General features: G+C 44.6%; 1 protein-coding gene across 12 annotated transcripts in view; it reads left to right on the forward strand.

The window, feature by feature from the left end:
* The window catches only part of MIB2 (MIB E3 ubiquitin protein ligase 2), a 101,447-nt gene that overhangs the window by 37,104 nt on the left and 40,237 nt on the right, over positions 1-24,106 (forward strand). For 11 of the 12 annotated variants that reach the window (XM_038376578.2, XM_043499861.1, XM_043499857.1 and 8 more), the window contains one exon: positions 2,001-2,172. In XM_038376578.2, coding sequence (XP_038232506.1) covers positions 2,001-2,172 — 172 coding nt within the window. Of the gene's footprint in view, positions 1-2,000; positions 2,173-22,395; positions 22,718-24,106 lie in introns of those variants that run through there. The other variant, XM_043499864.1, reaches the window with a different exon arrangement.

Below are 24,106 nucleotides of genomic sequence, written 5' to 3' on the forward strand. Positions count from 1 at the left end.
AACTGCTCTGAAGAAAATCAAAAGTTGCTCCCATGTAACATCATTTTAATGAAGCATTTGAGTTCATTGGCTTTGTTCTTCTGTCACAAGAGCATGAAAAAGGCGCTGAAAGCAGCCATTAACCGCTAATCCAGAGTAAAGGAGAGGAGCTCCCATACAGCTGCTAACTTTGTATCTTAAACCATTATTAAAACTTCATTTTCAAAGTAACCACCCCCCATGAACGCAGAACAAGCTCCCCAGTACTGTGTGCACTGCTGCTGCTTAGTTACGTTTCAGATTCTCTGAGACACGTGTTCAACATCAGAAGGGCTGAAAAGCGTTCAATATGAAAGCTTCCCCAGCAATCTCACTGGAGTGGTGCTTGGGCTATGGCGTGAGTGCTGGGTTGCCAATGGCTGCGTGAAAGACCATGCGTTTTCTTGGGGAGCACTCTGATCTGAAACCCCTTCTGCTTCATGTCCCAGGCGGAGCCTTTAGGCTAATCCTCCTCCTGCAGAGGTTGGTGAGGCCTGGCGAGGTTCGATCAGGCAAGTCAATGTGGAGGAAGCAGGAAGAAAGAGCCGCTTTATTTTGTTGCTCCTGTTCTTGGGAGAAGCTCTAAGCATAAGCTGGGTAGGCAGCCACCTAGGGCATTTATGGCTAAGGCTTGCCAAAAGGTGAGATTCCCCAAACCCATTGAGTGTCAGTGGGATCCGAGTGCTTAACTCTCCTGTGTGTGTCTGGAAATCCCAGCCCAGCTTTCAAGGCTGGGGGGCACCATGCTGCTTAAGCAGTGCTGCAGAAAAGCTTTTTACTTCACAAGCCATCCCTCAATGCTGGAGGAAGAAGCCAGCTGGCCAGGAGTCGGTCATGACTGCTAGTGGGGAGAGGAGGGAAGACCAAGGAGAAAGATGGAGGAGACCTGGGAAAAGGAAGAGATGGAGACCTGCTGTCGTGCCTCAGATGAAAGGCAGAGGGAGGGAACCAGGATCCTAAAGGATCCTAAAGCCTGGGGTACCAGGATCCTAAAGCCTGTCCTAGACTAGCGACTGATAGCAAATTGTCTGAGGCTAACAAGACATCCCCTTGGGCTTCCTATAAATGGAGGCAGAAGAAGACCTCTGTGCTAGAATAGTATAGTAAAGTTTTCAGGAGTGAGGATGAATGCATGGAAAACTGAAGTGCTCAGATATTATCGGAATGGGGCATAGAAGTACCATAGATATATAAAAGCAGTGTTAAAGGCTTTGGCAGGAGTTAAAACAAGTAGAGCTGCAGCCCCTCCAGCAGGACTAGTGTGTCAAGCCGATCACCTTTTGTGAGTGGACTCTGCCGGTTTTACATTTTCTAAAGACACTCTTGCAGTTGGCATCTTTATCAGCATTTTAAATAACCCATCTTCTGCTCCCAGGCTCCCCATCTCCTCCTCTTAAAGCATTTAGTTTAAAACAATAAACAGTCCAACTTATTCTCTGTGCAGGGTGTGGGAAGGAAGGTGAAATGGGAACTTCAGATCCTCTTGTACAGGAACCTACAGAAAGTGGTTCACAACAGTACAGCCACTCGGAGTACCCTCTAAGTCGGAGTTCTCAAACTTCATTGTACTGCAACCCCCTTCTGACAACAATTACTACACGATCCCGGGAAGGAGGCTGAAGACCGAGCCCTTCCTCCCTGGGCAGGGGGGCCGAAACCCGAACCCCACCCCCTTGGGGAGGGCAAAGCCAAAATTTGAGGGCTTCAGCCCTGGGCAGGTGGAGGCTGTAACCTGAGCCCCACTGCCCAGGGCTGAAGCCTTCAGGCTTTGGCTTCAGCCCTGGGTGGTGGGGCTTGGTCTTCTGGCTTCAGCCCCTGGCCCCAGCAAGTCTAATGCCAGCCCTGGCAACCCCACTCAAACAGGGTCACAATGCGCTTTTGGGTCCCAACCCACAGGTTGAGAACTGCGGCTCTAAGTAATTCCCTCTGAGCTCTGTCCAGTGCATTCATCCTCTGATGGGTTGTGTATTTGGGTTTTTTAGGTGTGCGCCATCCCAACATCATCTGCGATTGTTGCAAGAAGCATGGGATCAGAGGCATGCGGTGGAAGTGCAAGGTGTGCTTTGATTATGACTTGTGTACGCAGTGTTACATGAACAACAAGCACGACACCTCACACTCCTTTGAGCGCTACGAGACTGCCCACTCACGACCGTAAGTCCTTGGCTGCTCGCCAGATGATGAAAGTTAACCATGTTGAGTTGTGACAGTCCCGGGGAGCCATTTGGGGAGCTTTGCGGAAGAGTGTGAGGCTTGCGCCTGTATTCTTGTCAGTAGGGCTGGTTTGGGGAAAAGAAAAGGGTTTTTTGTGTGTTTTTGTTTTTTGTTTTAAAATACATGTGATTTATTGTAACGTGTCTGGATTTTGGAAAAAAAAAACAAAGCAGAATTTTCATGAAAAAGTCATGTTAAATGTTCAGTGTTTCTGCCAAAAGTTTGCTTGGCTTTTTAGACCAAAACAAACTTGAAATATGTAAACTTTCAACCAGCTCTGTTGTTCGGGATCTTGCACTGTACCCTTGTCTAACCGCTGAGTGTCTATGGGTAGTTCCGTTGCCTGCAAGAGTTCCAGAATCAGGCCCATGCTCTGTACTGCCTCTATAACAGCAAAGGCCCCCGGATTAACTCTGTACTGTGTGCCGGAGCCATCTTTTTAGCATTTACAGAGACGTCTAGAGTTTCTGGAGAAATGTTCACAATTATGTTGTTTATCAAGCATCCAAAGGTATACCAGGCTATTCTCATTGATGTCCACGACTGTTGCTGTAACTTGTAACAGGCAGACAATGCAAGGCCCAATTGCTGGGTGTATGCTGTCATGGGGAACAGACTCCCAAGGTGTCACAGAGAGACTGTGACAGAACTGGAAGTGTCACTTAGCCTCTCCGAATCTCCACTATGCAGCTGTGAAAAGGGGATTTTAATACTGACCTATTGCTGTACAGAGGATGTTTTGAGTCTTAATGTTTGCAGAGTCTTCGATGACTTGCCCATGGATGTATGGGTACCAACTGCCAGATTAGGGAGAAGAACCCTGGAGTCCTGGCTCCCTCTCTCCACAGCACCCCTTCTTTCTAACCACTACATCTCATTGCCTATGCAATTCCTCTTCACTTACGTAGTGGAATGCAGGTCCTGATTGTCTATAATACAGCACACAGTGTTTATAAAAACTGTTCCTTTTTGGGATTTGGGGTGGGAGGAAAAGCAGTCGTTCACAACAGTCCTTCACCACCTCGCAGTTTTCTCTCCAAACTTCAACCTCTCCTCTTCCCTGTCTTATGGTCCATGAGCCACCCAGCACTTGGGATGGATCTGCTGAGCTTGCAGTAGCTAAGCCTGGAGTTTGAGGTATAACTCGGAGTGTACCTGGATCCTGCCAGGTTGTCCCGGACTCTACCTGATAGGTCTGTCTACACCAATGCTAAATTGGAGTAATTCATTACTGTTCTGAGTTGATAGGCTTTTACCCAGACTTCACAGTGATGTAAATGGTTACACAGGTGGCAGGGCAATGGAGAGAGAATCTGGCCTCTGGTGTGTGAATCGTGTTTGCTTAGTGAGGGAAGTAATGTCGAAGGAATGCAGAGGGCCTGATCATGGGTGAGCTGCAGAGAGGAAGAGTGCAGGGGATGTCCTTCTGTAGGCATTACGATAATACAGATAGTAAATCCCAAGTGCATCAGTGCCGCCGAAGGCCTTTCCATGGCCTTCATTTACACTAGTTTCAGAGTTCCTCGCAAACTTCAACATAGTATTCTCGCAACAGAACTGCACGGCAGGGCTGGTGTCCCCATTGTACAGATGGGGAGCTGAGAGATGATGCGACTTACCCGTGGTGTCAAGGAAAGCCTGAGGTGGAGCAAGGACGTGAACCCAGATCATCAACTACTGCCCTAACGATTAGGCCATCCTTCCTCTCTGACTGCAAAGCTTTGAGAGGCACAAGACCCCGAGGCTGGCAGTAGCATAGCGAATGGGGTGCTAGAAGTCTGACCTGTAGCTGAATTTCATAATCCTTTTTGGATGAGTATTTGCCCTGGTGAGCCAGGTACCCTCTCCTCCCCCCTTGAAAGACACATTTACAAAATCTTTTCTCCTTCATGTCAGTGCAAACATTTTATTATATTGGGTGTTTTTTTTAAAGATTAAGGCTTCCTGGTATGTTACGCAATCTACACAGAGATGACTTACTGTACCCCCTTCCCTTGCGTGGGAGTGACTCCCATTGGAGTTAATGGAAGTTATGTTTGTGGAATTGAATCAGCATGGACACTGTTCAGAGTTCTAGCAAAATGATTCAAATCATTTGGTATTCTGTCAAAGAATGTCTCTCTGAGCCTTGTGGCTTCTGTTATCCATTAAGATTAGAATATGTCTCGCGGTTGCATTAATATGACAATCCAACCAGATAACGTTGTGAAATGAGCTTTGGGATTCCTGCAATGCGTTTTTTCTCAACATTATAATAATTAGTCTCTTGCAACGCTATAGAGAAGTAATCATTCATCCCATTCAGCAGACTGGTTTAGAGCTTAGCCATTGTTGCATGATCCCAAGTCCAAAAACAATTACTGTAAATGGCTGTGCTGACACATGTCAACTTCAGCGCTCCAATTCCCACGGACTTGCAATGATTTGCATAGGACACTGCTGTATATACCGTGCATACCTTTCAATGCCAGCTCTGCCATCCTTTCTGACCCTGATAGAGAACATCCAAGAATAACGCCCTTTTTTTTAAATCAAGGTTGCTGCTGGGCAGCTTTCTCCCCGACTCTCCTGTGTATAGAACGTGTGGTCTTTTCTGAGGATGCTATATGGGAAAGGAGGCAGATGGATCAACTTGTCCTCTTAAGGCCACCGTACAATGTGAACTCCTGAGCTGCTGGAATTGGGCAGTGGTGCACATGGTGCCAATATGAAGCAAACTGCTGGAAGCTGTACCAATAAAGCTGTTGGACCTGTTCCTGCCTGGTCTGCTTGGATTTACCAAGACAGCACAGGGAGGGGGGCAGTTTTACAGTCTAGTGCATAGAGAATTGCCTGAGCCAACTCTAACCATCCCTTTTGACTGGGCTTATGGATCCTTTTTTTGCACCATACTGAGACAATCTCCCTCCCCAAGAAGTCTTGGAACTTTCTCAGGCTTGAGACGAGAGGGGTTTTTTGTTTTTTACCCTTTTCCTGCGATTGTCTTTTTTACGTACAATATATATTTTTTTCTTCAGAATAGCTTTGCAACAGAGAATGGAGCTAGTGTAATTTCCTGTTTTTTCACGAGAGTCCTGCCACTGAATGAGAGAGGCCCATTGTATTTTAATTCTGCCAGCAGCTTCCACTAACTCGTGAATGTGTAAGATTACCATGAGGTGACTGTGTTTGCTGGTGAACATCTCCAGAATTCAGTTTTTTTTTTCTCCCAGCTTGCCTGTCCATCCTCTGACGCTTGGTTGGAAACGCTCACAGCCAGCCAACACATGGGGCATTTCAGGCAGCTAGCCGGGGAGTTCCCAGACTTCATATAAATGCATGTTGCTTGTAGTCCTGCTAAATTCATGACTCTTGCAGCCCTCATGCCACATGTTGACGAAACTCCTGGTATGTTCCTCTGGCAAGCTAGCAGCATGATGGGTGGTGGCCATCTTCTCAGTTCTTCAGCAAACTGGCTTAGCTGGCTTGAAAATTCGGCAGTTCGTGTGAAAATGGAGGGTTAAACGCTCAGTGAGTGAATGTAAAGCAGGGAATTGCTTCCAGTACATAGGAGACAAGTGGGAAGCTGGGAGATAGAAGGGCCAGAACAGACAGACTCAGGATTTTGGGATAGTATTGATGGACTATTTTAAATGTGAACTGGCAACATGAGCTTCAGCTGTGACCTCAATGCAGAGGGAACCAGGCTTGATCAAACGCTATACCAGAACGCTGGCTTGTACATATTCCCTGAGTCAGCCACTGAGCCCAGATTTGGCCATGGGGAGTTGCATGTTAGAGAGTTTTGTGTGTGGACATTAGGGGTATTTGGGCCTAAACATATGACAGACCCCAGTGTGCAGTGTAGACACACCCAGATGGATTCCTTCCTGTTTATCTTAACTCACTTTGAAAGTGCATTAAACTGAACAGGAACAAGTCATTCTTATTCCAGAACAGGAGTAACCGCACTGCGTTAATCAGGAACAACTCTGTGTAGACAAGTCCTAACTACAGCATTAAGGACTTGTCTTGTCCTCTGAACTTGGTCTGGTTGGGACTTGTACGTTAAGCAGCAGAATTGCAGGTCACTACCTATTTTGATTGCTACCTCCATAAAACCTGTTCACTCTGCAGTCCAGCCTTCCGTAATACACTCAATTAATCCTATCCTCCTCCCAGTAGTCTGTCAGGCACTTGCATTGCTTTCACAGGATGTGACTGCGTTCAAGGAATATTTGTTCTGGTATCAGAGTTATGATGTGTGTTCGGTGGGATATCGGGATTATGAGTGACTTTTTACACCGATATCTCAGGGGAGGAGGGTGTTAATCCTGCTTCTATTGAAACCAAAGACAAAACTCCCATTGATTTCAGTGGGATAGCACTATTTGTAAGCATCTAAGAAACGCAGCCAAGGTTGGCTAGCCCAGAATTCAGACATGGTTCCTTTTGCACGTGGCAGTTTGCAAAGACCCCAGAGTCCTATGGTTGCGCTGTTGGCTTTTCACTTTTTTCAATAAAAATGCTTCAATTTTTTTTTGCTTTTTAAAATTGGCACCATCCTCTCACGCCAGCCCTGTATCTATGCTGTTGCAAGGGCAGAATTTCCTGTCTCTAGCTTCCAAAGAGGACTTTAACCAAAGTGAGAGAGGGGAGGAAAGCCCCTGAAACATTGACTAGTTTGACACTGGACTTCAGAAAAGATTCTGCCTTGGATCCTAGACTGCAGCTCTGGGCCATTTTATTTTATTTTATTTTATTTTATTTCTATTCTGGTCACTCCCAAAAACCCAACCTGGATGGAGATCTCCATCATACTAGGTGCTGTACAAACGCACACAACAGCCCAGTCCCTGCCTCAAAGAGCCTACAATTGAATGCACCAATCCTGCAGTGAACTACATGTGGGCAGGCCTCACTGCAGGGTCTAGACCTAATTTGACATGACTCAACAGATGAGTGTGGCCTGCAGTAGGAAGGATGGAGGCTGGGCATAATCAGACTAATGGCCAATTCATGCAGCCCTTATTGGCTCAATGGGAGTGACATTCACCATGGGCATTGGGCCTGCACAAGGCCTGCGCACTGCTTGGGTCCCACATACAGCTTGGCATAGTGGGTTTTTGTTGGAGGAAAAGTCCCCATTGGCCCCCTCACCATGGTCCTGTCGTCTCTGAAGATGCAGGGAAGAGAATCCAGTAGCCACTGCCAGGCAGAGCATAAGGGTGCATGGTACCTGCTGTTCATCTTGCTTGTTTTGAGTTTGTTTTGCTCAGTCCAGTAGGAAAGGGCTCGTACTTCCATCCATTTCCTTTCCACGGTGGATTGTTCTGCTGTGGGGTGGGGGAGCATGGCACAGATCGAACGATGGATTTTTAACAGTAGTGGGAGGTGTGTGGGCATGGCTCATGAGCTGTACCTCCCATTGTGTTTAAACCCACAGTAATCCCAAATAAATGGAGCATACGTTAGCGTGAGCCATGTCCCTCCAGGTATGGAATGGATGACAAAAAACCTGACAGCAATGTGAGAGAGCTTTTTTGAGTCTAAATAGGGAGAGAAGGAAGCACAATGGTTGTGACTAGGTTGCACACTTGGTTTTTCATGCTGTTTGCTACATTCAGTGTCTCTGTAATTTACTCTGAGGTCTGCGTGAGTCAGAGAAATTGTAGCTTCAGAAACAAAGGTGAGAGCTTCCCATTGTGGAAGGCTGCAATTTTAAAAATTAATCAGAAATGCACATCGTGACTCTTCAAACCATTGGGCTCAGAAGGGAGGCAGGATATCAGAGTGCTTTTTTGTTTGTTACTCTGCAGGATATTGTAATATAACTGTGAGGTATGTGTTTTTATGCAACAACCTTCACGCTGGGAATTGCCAAACTACATGAAGCAATTTTACTAAGAGATGCTTTTCAGTTTGGGAGTAAGAGAGACTAGGTATAGCTTTGTTTTTGTGCAAGGGGAATTCCATGACTTTTTATGTCTTAACTGTTGTAGTCTTGTTTCAGGTTAAGAATGGAGTAAAAGCCCTGATGTAAAAAAAATTTAAAAATGGAATGAAGTAATCAAAAAAAAGAGATCCCACATAGATGCTTCCTGGTGTTGTGGGGGTTTTTTAAGTGCCTCTCTCGAGCATCTGATATTTGGGCTGCAAAAGCACATGCCCTAGGTGAGGGGGCAGCCTTTCTGAAGAACAAAACTTGCCTACTTATGAATCAGTGAACCCTAAGCAGTGCCAACGGGAAAGCTGCAAAGAGAATGTGGCTTTAATTTTTTTTTCTGTAAAGTAGAAGGGGGAACCCGTGGCAGCTCTCCAGAGACCTGCAAAGCCTGCATGTTAAAAGGAGATTGTAACTGCATTTTTTTGTTTTTGTTTTAAATAGGCTACGGTAGACTTAGTATTTAGAAGCTCTGATCCTCCTTTCTCCTTCTGGATGTGGGGATCTTTTGATTATTTAGGATTAGGAAATGAACAGCCCCTAGCGTAGCAGCACTTTGTTTTCAAGCCTCGGGCAACATACTGTGCTGAGCCCACTTGGGTGTTAATGAGCATCAACACTTAGAGCAAGGAAGCTGCTCGGGGGAGAGCCTACCAGAGTTTGCAGTGTCCCATGATCTTGGTTCAGTGGAACCGTTTCCAGAAACTGCTAGCTCTGTTACAGCATTTTGACCACTTCCACCTCTCTTACTTGTGGCCCCACGGGGTGGATTTGAATGTTAGCGTTTTGGGTGACAACGGAACACAGTCCCCTCAATGGAACTGCATTGGCCTTCAAGGGGAGGAGGGAGTTAATTTGACAGGGGACGTCCCCTCTTCCCACGGACCAGTAGCTAGTTGTCTGTGTCTCTTCCCATCCTGACTCGGTTAGCTCTGTGTGCTTGGCCCTGAGACATGACTGTGTCCTATGAACTGTTTTTCCCCAGTATGTCACCATTGTTAGGGCTCCCCTGTGATTTTGCAGACGAAAAGGGCTCCATAAATAGCCAGTGGGATGTGTTTGTGCCACGAATGGCCATCCGCTTTCCCTCCCTTGCTGGACCCCAAGTGGATGAACTCTGTGGCTAAGCTGAGACGAGACAGGCACATGAGTGTGTGCGATGGCTCGGTAATCTGAGGATTTAAGAGGCCCTAAGCACTGGCAAACACACTGGCGGGTCCCAAATCAGTTTTGGAAATACCCCCAAAATACCTATTCATCTGAAGGTCCTTTAAAGCCCCCAGGGGACCTTAGTTCAACCCGCTGGCAGCCGGCAATTCTGATTTTTACTCTTGTAACCTGGCTCTGGTATTGCCTGAATATTGTATGTGCTGGGACTGGTCAGCAAGTTACTAGCTGCTCCAGGAAGGCACAACAGGTCCATTTAAAAATGAAGCTAGAGTTTGCTGGCTCCTGTGCTTCCAGCCAGGCTCTTTGGGGTTCAGCATTTCAGCGCAGGTCATGTCAGAGCGCTTTGCTCATGCAGCATCCCTTGAAGCTTATGGGGTGGCTAGATCTAGGCCTTCTGTGCCAGGGATTTGGCCTGGGTGTAAAAGGTGATTTGCACAAGCGGAACTTCTTACCCAGTCCAGCACTCTGATGCTCAGGGGTTGCACTAGGACAGCCCATGGGTGTAGTTAGAGCGGTGCCAGGTTCCCAGTGTCAGGAAGCACAGGGCACTTGGCTGGTGCTGTTAATAACTAGGTGGGAGGAATTCTGCTTCCTGCCCTCACCAAGGTTCTAGCTGCCCCACCCATCACAACTGGTGGTTTAAAGTATTTTGAGTCTGGGAGCTCTCGCCTAACGTGTTCTGTGTTGGCTTCGGTTCAGTATCTGTCTTCCTCGTTGATTGCACTGTGCATCATTTCTCTGGGCTTATGCCACCTCTCGGTTATTTCATTCCAGCTTCCCACCTGGCCCGCCACAAAGAATGGCCACTCTCATCTTGACCTAGACAGCTAATCCAGTGCCAGTTTCTTTAGCGATGGGCTTGATGCCTTTGTACAGGAGCAGCAGAAGAGGGTTTTGACAGTCAGTGCTTAAACGTTAATGAGCAGACTTAGATGAGCTATGGTTTTTGATGCTTTCTATGCCAGGACTCTCCTCCCACCTGGCCAGGATCTAGTCCAGGGGTGGCCAACCTGAGCCTGAGAAGGAACCAGAATTTACCAATGTACATTGCCAAAGAGACACAGTAATATGTCAGCAGCCTCGAATCAGCTTCCCACTCCCAGCACCTCCCACCCTGCTGATCAGCGCCTCTCCACACCTCCCAATCAGCTGTTTCATGGCATGCAGGCAGCTCTGGGGAGGAGCAGGAGGAGCGAGGGCAGTGCAGGCTTAGGGAGGGGGCAGGAAGGAGTGGAGTGGGGGCAGGGCCTGTGGCAGAGCCAGGGGTTGAGCAGTGAGCACCCCCTGGCGCATTGGAAAGTTGGCACCTGTAGCTCCAGCCCTCCTAGACAAGGAGCCGCATATTTGGTTTGAGCATTGGCCTGCTAAACCCAGGGTTGTGAGTTCAATCCTTGAAGGGGCCATTTAGGGATCTTGGGCAAAAATTGGGGATTGGCCCTGCTTTGAGCAGGGGGTTGGACTAGATGACCTCTTGAGGTCCCTTCCAAACCTAACCTTCTATATTCACTTCTGAAGAGCCGCATGTGGCTCCGGAGCCCCAGGTTGGCCACCCCTGATCTAGCCAGTTGCCACTTTGGCCCTGTCTAGCAATATGGAAAGGGTGAGGTAGTTGTGACCCCTTGTGATGCCTGGTTTTTTGTGACCTCCTCTCCCTGATCCCCAGCCAGCCTGGTGGTCATGTTCCCCGGGTTGAGAACTCATGTGAGAGAGTCCCAACCCATGCTGGGAGGATAGAGACCACAGGAAGGGCACGGTTAGAGAACAAGATTAGGAGTTGGGAAATCTGGGTTTTAACCCCAGCTCTCTGTGATTCCCCATATGACCTTGGGGAGGTCACTGCCACTCTCTGCCTTGGTTTCTCCATCTCCAAAATGGGGATAACAACATAGGACTGCTACGAGGTTAAATCCATGTTTGTAAAGAACATAGGGATCCCAGGATCAAATGCTGAGTATTTGCTGTATTGTTAGGTCAAGTTCTGAGAAGGTCTTTCCTCGGCATCTAATCTGTCTTGACTGGGGCGAAGCTCCCATGGAGCAGGGAGAGCGTGAGAAGTGGGTGCATTATGAGTTGTATAATGGGAAAGGAAATGCCGGAGGTGATGGCAGACCATGGGAGGGAAGCCTCAAAGTTCCCGCATGGACCTGGATGAGCCATGAGTGCTCTGCCCTCCCTTTCAGACCCAGTTTTGGGCCTGATCCTGCAAACACACACACAGGAAACTCTGCTTCCATTGTCTTCAAAGATAGCTTAATGTTGATGAACTATGGGAATAATAGACAAGGAACTCGCCCTCCTCACTGCTCTTTGATCTCTCCCTTGAACCTTGGTGAGCCTCACATTGGAGGCATGTGCACAGGGAGCTGCATATTTCTGCAGATATGCGGCTGTTCAAAAATCCACTGAAGTCTCTTCCTCCCGGGTTTGACTGAGAGAACTCTGGAGATTTTGCTGAATTCAGAACTAACTGGAGATAAAATCTAGCCTACAGGCTATCAATAATAGAAGTGTAACCAGCAGCCCTTTCTGTTCAGTTATTAATGGCTTATCTGGGAGTTGAATTGTAGAGCTAAAAACCTCCAGCTAGCTTAATATGGTTTATCAATAAAGAAAATTGGTAGTTTTGTGAGATGGTAACATCTCCCTTATCTTTCATAAGCTGTGTGGAATTGATGACAGTCAACATTGCCCTGAGGAGCCCTTGTCTGCTTGATATGCTTCCTGGCTGAAGATAGTGGCTAAAACTTTTTTTTAAGGTTTGTAAATAGAATCATAGAATCGTAGGAGTGGAAGGGACCTCAAGAGGTCATTTAGTCCAGTCCTCTGCACTCAAGGCAGGACTAAGTATTATCTAGACCATCCCTGATAGGTATTTGTTTAACCTGCTCTAAGTCAACTGTTTTTAAAGTTTTGAAATATTCCGATATGTCTCCTCTTTCCTTTTCTGCCTGTCTGAGTTATTGCATCTAAGGCTGTAAATACCCCTGGTAGAGACGTCACACAGAGATCTGGTATTGGCACTCGGTAATGTCACTGGGCGTTCTAGAAATTGAACTTAATTTTCATTCAGTGGACAGTGTGGTTTTTGAGGGTTTTTTTTTTCCAAGTCACTGGTTGAATGTAAAATGATTTTTCCACTAACAGTCAATAACTTTCTTCTCTGCGTGAGACATTTAATTTGATGGAAGCTAAAAGGCATAAATTACACTCATAAAGCTGTTTGCCAAGTGCTACAACATTTTGCAGGAGCTGATGTTTGTTTATTTAGCCAGGGCAGTCCACAGACACGTTTCCTTTAGTTTGCATATATGTACATATTTATGATGAGGTGATAAAATCCCTGAACTCTGGGTAAATTCAGATCCGCGCAGGGCTTTATGAATGAGTCAGGAATGGGGATCCCATCCCCACCCTGCATGCTGCCAGGGACCTGCTGGAGAAAGGGAAAGGGAATCTCTTGAGATGTTTCAGAGTAGCAGCCGTGTTAGTCTGTATTCACAAAAAGAAAAGGAGTACTTGTGGCACCTTAGAGACTAACAGATTTATTTGAACATAAGCTTTCGTGAGCTACAGCTCACTTCATCGGATGCATTTGGTTAAGCTTCTTGATGAAGAAGCTAAAGTCCAACAGTTAAAGTCACTTTTCAGGCAGTGCAGCCATGTTGAAGGGAAGGTGCATTAGGGATTGTTGGCAAACCAGTGGTGTATGGCTATTGTATTGCTGTTTCATGCTATAAAATTGATCATGTTGATGATCTTCCAAGTCTCCCTCTGGCTGAAACTTGGCAGCTCTGAAGGAAATGTGTTTATCAAAGTCCTGGCGATTGCAATGAATCAGCCATAAGAGAAGCTATCTAGTCTCTTGCTGCATGATTTCATGATTAAATGATTGAGGTTAATGGATGTTATGCAGCCCTCATTTAGAAAAAGAGAAATGGAAGCCATCTAGGTCTCTGTAGCCTTAAACAAGGCTGTGTGTGGTTGTGAGTAATATTATGTACATAGAGATGTACTAAAACATCCAGAAGTCTGATGCCATTCATGCTTGATTTCCATGTTATTTCTTTACTGTATGGAGAGTGCTATCAACGTATGTCTGTGAGTTACCTTGATAGTACCATTACTTTTCTCAAGGGGGTGTTGTCTGGTATATTTTTAGCATGAACTGGGTATTCCAGGTGACAAAAGGTCAATAGCTGTACCTGGAGCCAGATCCTTTGCAACCTTCTTTCATTTAGCCCTATTGCATCTTAATTTTGACTACAGTACCCCTACCTCCTTCCTATTCTATTCCATTTGTCTTGGTTTATACCATTGGAATTGGGTTGAACCTGTGAGGTTTTTATATATCTATATCTCGGTTGCTGGCATGGGGCAAAATCTTCATCCTCGTTTTCTCTTGTGACCTAATTTTACTTTTGACGTTATGATCTGTCGAGAGAGAGAGAGGAAAAAATAAAATGTATTTTGGGTTTTAATACGTGTGACTGTATTTGGTATCTGTTTCTCATCTCCTGAATTTTTCTTTTTTTTCTAAAATAAGCCAAGAGTTTTCTTCCTGCTTCCTGATTTAATGTGACAGTCACTTTCAAAATTCCTCAATTGTAGAAAGGAGGAGCCTAAGCAAAGGGTAATGGAAATTAAAAACCAAAATTTCCCCTTCTGAAAGTCTGACTTCTGCTTTTCTGACGCAAGCCTTAGCAAAGAGAAGTTCAGAGCTTTCAGCCCCAATAACTGTTGTCAGTGCGAATCCTCCAATATAACTTAGTATTGTTGTATGTTGTGACATTTTCTGAGACGTCTGTCCCATAGATTCTTCACTAAGACAACATCTGAGGCACTGGAGAAGCCATTAGCAGGTGTTTGAATTTCTTTTTCCTAGGAATTACAGCATGAAAATAAGCTTTGGAAAATTAAGGCATGAATAAACTCTTGACAGTGAGATCTGTTAGGCAGAGGAATTTCTTTGCCAAGGGAGATGGCAGCCGAAGCCATGACGTCGGGAGTAGTCTTTCACTGGCACGCACCGGGCTAGACTAAATGACCTAAGGCATTATAATGTGATTGTTTCTTATGTGAGCAATTAAGTGTAAAAGCTGCATCTGCTCAGAGCTGCTGTGGGGCCCTCAGTGAAAGGGGGGACTGCCAGGCTCCTTCTACAACCTAATTGTAGGGCTTTGCATACAATCTCCATATATTTTCTTGTATCTTTTGTTTCACATTGTCTCTTTTGTCCCCTCCCTTGTGCTGCAGTGCCCAGAGCCATGGTACTGTGGCAGCCTCTTTCTCAGCATTCCCTTGTCTTTCATATTCCGTATCTAAAATCTTTGTCTTCCTTTAATGGATTTGTGTGTCAGCCAGGCTGCTGTTTTGAGTCTAATGCTAAGGCAGTTTCTGAGCTCAAGCTAATTCCATTTTGGCCCAAAACAATCCAACGCTTCAGGAATAGTTTTATTTTCATTTATGATGCTCAAAATATTCTAGAGCACCCTTGACAAGACAGGGCAGCATCTTTGACATTGCAGGTTTGCATGTGTACACTCAGGCCCCCCCACTCAGTTTGTTTTCTTCTACCTGTGACTGCAGCTCCCAGAAACAATCTGTTGGAACAGATTTCAAAGCATGTGACCCTTTCTGGGTGACATTGTCTCGGCAATCCTGCTCAGAGTCTGATGCACAGCACTTCCCATCACTAATTGTTTCCAGCCACTAATGATTCAGAACTATTGAGTTCTAGCAAGAGTCCTGCAAAAGGGCTGCATTTAATAACTGACATGTAGGATTTGGATGGCACAGGAGATCGGTAATTGGATATAGATCATGTTACATCTAGGTTGCTGGTTTGCATCGTAGTCAGTTTGGTAGTGAAGGGTGTCTAGGTGGCCTGAGTGAAATGAGATGCTCCCAGTTCAGTTCCCAGTGAACTAACGTCCACATCACAGAGCCCACCGCCTTGTATATAACCATGTAATTACTCTCCTGTTGGTAGTCTGAACAGAGAAAACAAGCATTGACTGCAATGGGATCAGGATTTTACCCTCTGTGTTGAATGTTTGTATTGGGATATAACTATTGAAAAGGCAACAAAACAACCCCCTGGACCCAGTGTTGGAAGAAATCTAACAAAGACTTCTTGAGTAAACATGCCATGATTTTTATTTTCTCCAGCCCCCAAGGAGAGGTTACATGCTCCTAACCAAATATTTCTCCTCTTATTCATTGAGCTTCCTCCATTGCTGTTAAAAATACAGTCCCTTGTAAATCTAAATACAGCCAAAGAAATGACATTTGTGTGGACAAGTTTTTAGCCATTTGCTGTCTTTGATGCCAGTTGCATTTACGTGTGCATGTATTAAACTCGCTCCTTCCAGGAAATTCCCCCTTGGTTCATTAAAATACCTTTGTCATCTGCCGGTAGAGGAAGAGTGGAATTTATAAATTCTTTGGTTCAGGCCAATGCAGCCATTGAAAGAAGAGACTAGGTGAGATTGGCAGGTCCAAAGTTTAATGAACGTTTTTAGAAATTCTCTGCAGGTTTTTACTTAGCACACGTTTGGTACAGCATTGGCACATGGGCACATATATTTTGTGGTTGCCATTTAGGGGCCTGAGTTAGAAAACTTGCCCCAGGGTGGCTTCATGAACTTTTTGTAACCTCTAAAACCAAAGCATCTGCCCTTGTCTGGGTATGGGGAGGAGGTATATATGCTGCATCTCAGTAAGGAAGTGGCGTATTAACTCACTGAAATTCTTGGTAGGATCATCCCCAAAATAGGTTTGCGTGAGTCCTGATCCCTTAGTCACCGGTGTCATCCCTCTAAGCCTTGTATTTGGCCAGAGAACAGCTGTCTGTGCTGCTTACACCTGTTAGAATTTCTTTTATCCCCAGCTGGGAGTGGCCCAATTTAATGCTTTCCTGTGAGAGTAAAGTGAATCCAGAACTGGTTGTGTAGTTGTGTGCTGATATCCAGATCACTCAGAGTTTTACCTAAAGGATTCTTGTTCTTCAGGGTCTTTTTTCCACACTGACTTTGTATGTCAGAAGCAAATTTTATCACCTTTTAGTTCATTAAGTATCCTTAGAGGAAGTATAGTCTTGCATTTGAGGTGTTGTAGTGACTCAAGATCTGGGTACAGTTCCCAACTCTGCAACAGAGACAGCATGGTCTAGTGGATGGAATGTTACTGGGAGCCCAGGTGTTGGTTCTGTCCTGATCTGCTGTGGCCACACCTCGGCTGTGGCACTTCCCTTCTCTGGGCCTCTGGTGGTTGTTTTTTAGTTTAGTTTACAAGCTCTTTGTGGCAGGTCCGTCTGTCACTGGGCGAATGTACAGTGCTGGAGCAATGGATCCTCAGTTGAGATCTCTGGTTGCTACTGTAATACAACAGCACCTGTCTGAGCCCGGGTGAATCATAATAGTCTTGTGCCTCAGTTCCCCATCTATAAAGTGCACAGTGTTACTTCCCTAGCTTTCACGGGTGTTCAGGGTAAATCCATGGCACACGGATGGGGAGAGCCATATGAATATCTAGATAGAAGATGAGCTTAGTCTGAATACCCTCAGCACTTTGGTTCCCAGCATATTGGTTGCAGAAGAATAGCTTCGTTTCTGTACAGTGATATGCTCCTAATGCTGTCAGGGGGGACCTTATAGAAATCTAATACTGCTGGAATTTCCAGGGCAGAAATGGGCCCAGCTGCAAATGGCTCTGTTAATTAAAATTGTTATTAAAGGCGATATTGAAATGATTAAATTTATCCCCAGGGTATTTTTGCAACTTGCTCATAACCTTGGTTGCTGCCCGGTATTTGGAGCAAAACACCTCAAATTAGATTACAAATCAAGATGTATTGGTTCAGGACATCTGGCCCCTGCATCATTGTTCTGTATGGCTGGTCAGCAGCCTGCTCTAAAGGCAGCGTAGTTCCAGGCAAGCTCACCCCTTATATGAGGCTAGGAGAAGGGGGTATTCAAAGTGGGTGACCTCCAAAAGTTTGAACAGAACTAAATCTTCATCCTCTTCTCCAAAAGGCAAGTGTCAGTATTATTAGTATTACAGTAGCAGATTCTAGCTGAGATTGCGGCCCTGTTGTGCTAGGCCCTGTGCAAGTATACAGTAAGAAATAGGCCCTGCCCCAAAGAGCTCACAGCTACCTAGGGGGTGGAGAAAAAGGAAGGTGTATTACCCCTGAGATGAGGCGCTGAGGCACACAGGGATGAAGTGACTTGCCCAAGGTCACCCAGGAAGTCTGTGGCAGAGCTGGGAATTGAATCCCAGTCCAGTGCCTTCTCACCAAGATCATCCATCCAACATCTCACTCTCTTCCCTATGTGGGTGAGCAGATAAGTGATCGTGCAAAATATTGATCCCAGAATGGAAGGGGGAAACCAAACCTCTAGATCTTTGGGGCCAAGATTCGGGGTCTGACTGTTTTGTTTTCCATGTGCTGAGTACTTGGTCTTCAGCGGGAGTTTAGGACGCACAGCACCTTACCAGACTGACCCCTCTGTGTGGGATGGGCACTGGAGGAAACAGTGATAAAAAGAACTTTTAATGACCATATTTCAAATATTGATTTGTAAGAGTGACCCATTCCTCCAAACGATTGGCGTGTCTGTCAGCTTCATATGTCACTTCTTGATGCCTGTGCCTCCCTCCCAGAGCCTTGTTTTCAGTGCTAAAAATGTGCATTTTTACCTCAGGATAGCTAACGTGCATAAGCTTATCCTGAGGTTAAAAAGCCACTGAAGGCAAGACATGCTAGTTTTTAGCGTGAGGTAAACAGCTTTATACCCCCTCCAGGGAGTGACTTTGGCAAGTTCACATCACAGTAAAACTAGAATGCCTGGTTTTCAGAGTTATTTTTACCTCAGGATAGGTCAGGGATGTTAGTTACCCTGTGGTGTAAAATGCACCTTTTTTTTGGCAGCAAAGACAAGGTCAGTGTCTCCTGTATGGGAATTAGCTGTGCACCCGGTTTCCTCATGCTGCCTATCGGCTCCACTCTCATCTCGTCTCCTTTGGGCTTCAAACAAGCCCATTTGAGACCTAAACGTAAGTGAAAAAGCAAAAAGCGGTTCTCCTCCATCCCTCCTGAGAGACAGGGTCACTTTCCTTTCACTGTTCTCTGCTGTTTGCTGGGAGGGTGAGGTCTTTTGTTCTGCCCATTAATCATCACTAAAATTCATGGGCGACATGCTGGGCATACTGTTGTCAATCACAGGGAGAGGAACTGACTCGGTCCTACGGAGCTTTATAAAGAAAGGGCAGCAGAGGGTGAAACTGAACCATACTGGATCTTTGGCTGGGGCATAATGTCTCCAGCAGCGATGTTGGCAAGCTCTGGGCTGCCCTGACCTGTTAATGTTCTGATAGAATTCGCAGTCCCCTTTTCCTTAGCGCAACTTGGTGACTGACCTGAAGATAAAAGTTCAAGCACGAAATTCACACACCGTCAGAATTAGTTCATTTCTACAGAGAAGCAGTATCTGTGTAATTTATGTGCAATGCCACATCAGTCAATCTTATCTTTTCTCGAATAGGTCACTTGAAATCTAACGTTTGGTGACTTTTTCAGTTTGCTCATGTTGGGAGTGTTTGTTATAAAATAAACGTTCTGCTGTCTGTGTTCTCCATGAATAAATATTAATGTCCTTTCTTTCGCATTGTTTTCAATCACTTTGAATGGCAACATATGAACGTGCACATTGCCAGATGGCTTCAGATCCAGGCCAGTTAGTCCAGTGTCCCATCTCTGACAGTGGCCAACTGCAGAGGCTTCAGAGGAAGGTGCAAGAAACCCTGCAGTGGACAGATATGAAATAATCTGCCCCCCAGGTAGTCCTCCTCCTTTTAATCATTAGTAGTTAGACTGTGTTAAACCCTGAAGCATGGGATTTTGTATCCTTTCCAAAATTCTGAGTATCTTGTTATCCATATAAATGTCAAAACCTTTTTGGAATGTTGCTAAGTTATTGGTCTTAATGATATCCTGTGGCAAGGAGTTCCACAGTCTCATGTTTGGTGTGAAAAAGTATTTCCGTTTACATCAGTTTTCAGTTTACCACCTTTTAAAATTTTGTATGTCCTATTGTTTTTGTTTTAGAGACGGAAGTTCCTGGTCTACCCTGTCTAAACCATACATTACTTTATATCCCTTTTATCATGTCCTCTCATTTATCTCCTTTCTAAGATAAACAGTCTTAATCTCTTTTCATGGGAGGTGTTCCAGGTCCTTAATAATTCTCATTTTCCTTCTCAGAACCCATTCTAATTCTGCAATACTCTTTTTGAGATGGGGTGGCCAGAACTGTGCACAGTAGATGAGGCTGCTTTATAGAATAACATTATGCTATATGTATAGATTATGGACATACATTTTCAAAGATTTGGTTTCCCAACATTTAACTCCTAAATCTGTATTTAGGCACCTAAATAAAAGTAGCCTCATTTTCAAAGGTGTTGAATACCTGTAGCTCCTTGAAGTCAGCAAAAGATCAAAGTTGCTGAGCAAATGTGTCTTTCACTGAGTTTATGGAGCTACAGGTGTTCAGCACCTTTAAAAATCTGGCTACTTTTATTTAGGTGTCTAAATCTGGATTTAGGAGTTTAACTTTGGGAAACCCAACTTTGAAAATATTGCCCCATAATCTTTTGTAACCTGAACTTTGACCTTCAGTTTAAAAAAAAAAAAGCGGTGAATGGAAGGAAAGGATCTGACTAATAGTTCACAAGATGGAGTTCACCACGCTAGAATTGCAGAAAAGTTGAGTGCCATGAAAGCTTAATTTAGGATTTTTGATTTCCCTGCTCGTTTTGATTGTCAAGCCTCAAAAGTTATAAATCCAGATCCTCAGCTGGCCTAAATGGTCATAGCTCTGTGAGTGGAGCTATGACAATGTGAACCAGCTGAGGATCCAGCCCATCTACTGGAAAACCACTTTATATGTCTCCTTATTTTCTCAGTCCTATCTTAGTTCTTGCTCAAATGACAAAAAATTAAAATGGTTTTCAAGTTATTTATTAAATAGGTGGATTTAGGAGTTGAGCTGAGGTTTTTTTTGTGTGCCTGTGATACAGCAAGCTTGTAATCCTGCTCTGAAAGAGACTTCCTTCAAAACTTATTCAGTTTACAAGCTCCAGAGCTATTGTTCTTGTCTAGATCTGAGCCATATTGTTTGTAGGATGCAAGAGTTAAGAGACCACATTTTTCAGAACAAAAAGACAATCAATTTTTCACCACTCTCCCCCCCCCCCCCCATCTAGCTTTAGATCCTGTATGGTAAAGTTGAAGAAAAAAAAATCTGCTTGGTTGGGGTCTGAATTCAGTCAAGTAAATAGTGGTCTTGTGACTGATTCGTTAACTGGAGAAATTGAGAGCAATTCATCAAGGGGAGAGGAGGGTTAAACGTTTGTTTCAAGACTGAAACAGCTGAGGATCCTACCTCCCATAGTCCAACTGTTTGACTTAAATGATGATTTTAAAGTTTCTCCATGGTTCCCAATACAATTGTTACCTTTTTTGAAGACCCACCTCCTACCAGGAAAGGAGGTTTTGTTTTTGTTTTTGTTTTTGCTTGACCCTCGAATAGTTGCTTAAGAGAAGTAACTCTAAGTTGCATAAATAGAGCAGAGGGAGAAATTAAAGAAACCCGTAAAGAGAGACGGCATAATACATCTTTCATGGTTGTTCTCCACTTGCTCGTTGGGTCTCCAAATGGTTTAAGCAGTGTGTCTCTGCTGTCTCCTTGCAAATTGCACTCTGGAGTCAAATGAATCTTTAATTGCTAGCACTGAGATCAGCACAGCGATAGTTTAGGATGTGTGTGAGACCATATTTGCTGTGAATTTAAAAATAGACTTGAGCAGGCAAAATGTGACGGTGGGATTTGTATTTATAAATAAGACTAACTGAAGACAGTCTGGGGTCTTAAAAACCAAACCTGCTGAGTTTGTCAGCTCTATTCCTCTTTGTTAGTTAACAGCCTACAAATCCCATTGGAAATGACAGTAGCACATTCAATACTTACAGATGCAAAATCCCTGTTCTAATATGATCAAACTTAAAGGGCAATCATAGTGAGAAACTCCATGCATGGAGTGAGCTATCTTGCTGTTTGAACAAAAGCGTCATCTTGCCTGGATCTAGCTTTCAAGAAGTAAGGACAATTTACTGTTCATTTCTGTATTGCAGTAACAGCCAGAATCTGAATTCAGAACCCCATTGTGCGAAGTGATGTACAGACAGACAATCCCTGCACTGAAGAGTTTACAGTCTAAATAAACAAGATAGACAAAGGGTGGGAGAAAGAAATCTCCTCCTCCTCCTCCTCCCAGTTTCACAAATGGGGGGAGTGACACGGTGGTGAAGTGACTAGCCCAAATCACACATGGAGTCTGTATCAGAGCCCAAGTCTCTCACGTTGCAGCCGAGTGTCAGAACCATAACCCACTCTGTCCTCCCTCATTCTCGTTTTAAATCTACAGATGTTGTGTAATAAACACAACTTTTATCAAATGCTCTGTGTGCATGACTGATTATAAGGTGCTTCAATGAGAGTAGAAAAACATTCCCATAATACAGTAGAACAACAGCGCAATGCTACGTTGCATTTTAGCCATGTAGTACACAGATAAACACTAGCTTTGAGGGCAAATATTAGGTGTATCTTTCAAGGAATGGATATAATATGATGCGATAAAATGATCATTGCTTGGTGTTTCTAATTAGCTGAGCTATGGGACACTGCTTCCTGATTACGCTCTGTGATATGAAGCTCATCGCTGTCAGGTTTGCTGTGGCCTTGATGGTATAAAAAAATGTTTGTATCTTCCCTCCATCAGGTTACACTCTAGATAATGAAAAGTCTGCAATTAGCAGGATGTGTGCAAATATGTCCTTTTTATAAACACATTAGGATGCTCAGCACATGATGGAAGATCCATTAGCAAGCTAAAGAAGGCACAAGATTTAGGATTTCGGTGAGTTGATAAACACCATTTCCAAGAACCAGCGTAAGGAGTTTATCTTCCTGAGTCCCAGCCTTCTGACTCTAGGGGTATTAGAGGGGGAATAAATAAAGCATTCAGAATTCAGTGCAGTTTCACTATTGTTTTCCTAACCTCCGAGCTGCACCCAGTCACTCTGCAGATATGGATTGCGCTACTTTTGGACTAACCAAGAAAAAAAAAAGTCTGTTGTCCGTAGACTGAGTAGAACAAACCAATTCTTAAGAACTTGAGCTGCTGAGGATTTTTGTGGAATAGAAGTCTTTTGTAGGGGGAGCAGAGACCGAAGCAGCAAACTCTGGAAGGGCAGAGAAACGGCCTAAACGTCATGGGAATTGGAAGCTGTTTTAACAGGACATCAGAACCCATATTTACCATCATGTAGGTATCACTTTTAAACCTGGGCTTCTGTGTTTGACTTGCTGGATTTCTTGGAAAGCTGTGTTTAGCCATTTAATTTCTCAGTGTAGGGAGCAACTGATTTGCATTCTTGTTGCTAGGTACTTTCTAGAGTTGTGCCCTGTATAGAAGGTTTTGGGAGCAGTGGGTGCCTGTGGAGCTACTCAAAGTTCTGTGCCCTTGTGTGATTGAGTGGTGGTGTCAGGTTTGTGGGTGGAGCAAGTACATCACCCTCACCCACCCACCCCCCCTTCATTGATCTGTTTTGAAGGATTCTGCTCAGTGTCTGAGCACGGTAGTTTGGATTGCTGAGTTCTGGCGTTCCACTTCTGAAACATGAATAACCTCGCATGCATTGTACTGAGACTAATATACCCTCATAATATGGTGCAAGACCATTTAATAATGCTCTGAGCATTAGATCTTCCATAGCACTCTGTGAACAGTTAATCAATGAGATTACTTCGGGCCAGATTCTTCCAGTCTGTTTTACCATGAATAGCACCGTATTCTATAGGTAGTTTGTAGAGTCCTCCTAGAGTAAGGTATTACTAGACATGAATTAAAAGTATTCAAGTCTGACCCATTAATAAGCTTGTTTCCCTGCTGTGATTTCAGGTTTGCAAATCTCATGAAATCATTTTTACCCAAACTTTCTAAAAACTCTGGTTTCCCCACACAGCAACCTCAAGAATACTGAGCATATTGCAAAAGGGGGGACGCTCCCTTTGTAGTCCTTGGTCCTGGATGTGCTGAGTGGTGTGTGAAACTGCATTAAAACTTTAGATCAACATGAATTCCCCTTTCTCAGTCATCAGATGGTGTTCTAAAGTCCAGAGCTATGTGAAATAGACCATCTTGAGTGTCTGCTGCTGCCAGCCTCCCTGTCCTTTCCCTCAATGTCTATCCTCCACAATCCTTTCCTTCCTTTACTCCTCTTCTGTTAACTCATCCCCACCTTGTTCTGTGTGCTCTTAGCTCTTATCCTGCAGTCAGATCAGTGTGGGGAGACCTGTGCACTAGTATAGTCTGTCTGCCTATCATTTGTACTTCTGTTGTCCACATTACCACAGTATGCACCTCGGAATCTGAATGTATTTCTCTTCACAATACTCCTGTTATCCGCATTTAACAGATGGGAAACTGAGGCATGGAGAGGCTAAGTGACGTGCCCAAGATCATAGTCTATGGCAGAGTGTGGAATCAAACCCATCCTTCTGCAGTAATTTGAGCACTGCACAAGTCTAAGGGTCTTCCCCTAGAGATCAGCTTGCAGGATTAGGGTGTTTGTTTGTATGTTGTATTCTTTCCCCCTAGCCCTTTGTCCATTTTGCCTATTTAGATTGTAAGCTCTCCAGAGCAGGGGTTGTG

The sequence above is a fragment of the Dermochelys coriacea genome, chromosome 18 (genome assembly GCF_009764565.3).
Source record: "Dermochelys coriacea isolate rDerCor1 chromosome 18, rDerCor1.pri.v4, whole genome shotgun sequence".
Lineage (NCBI taxonomy): Eukaryota > Metazoa > Chordata > Testudines > Dermochelyidae > Dermochelys > Dermochelys coriacea.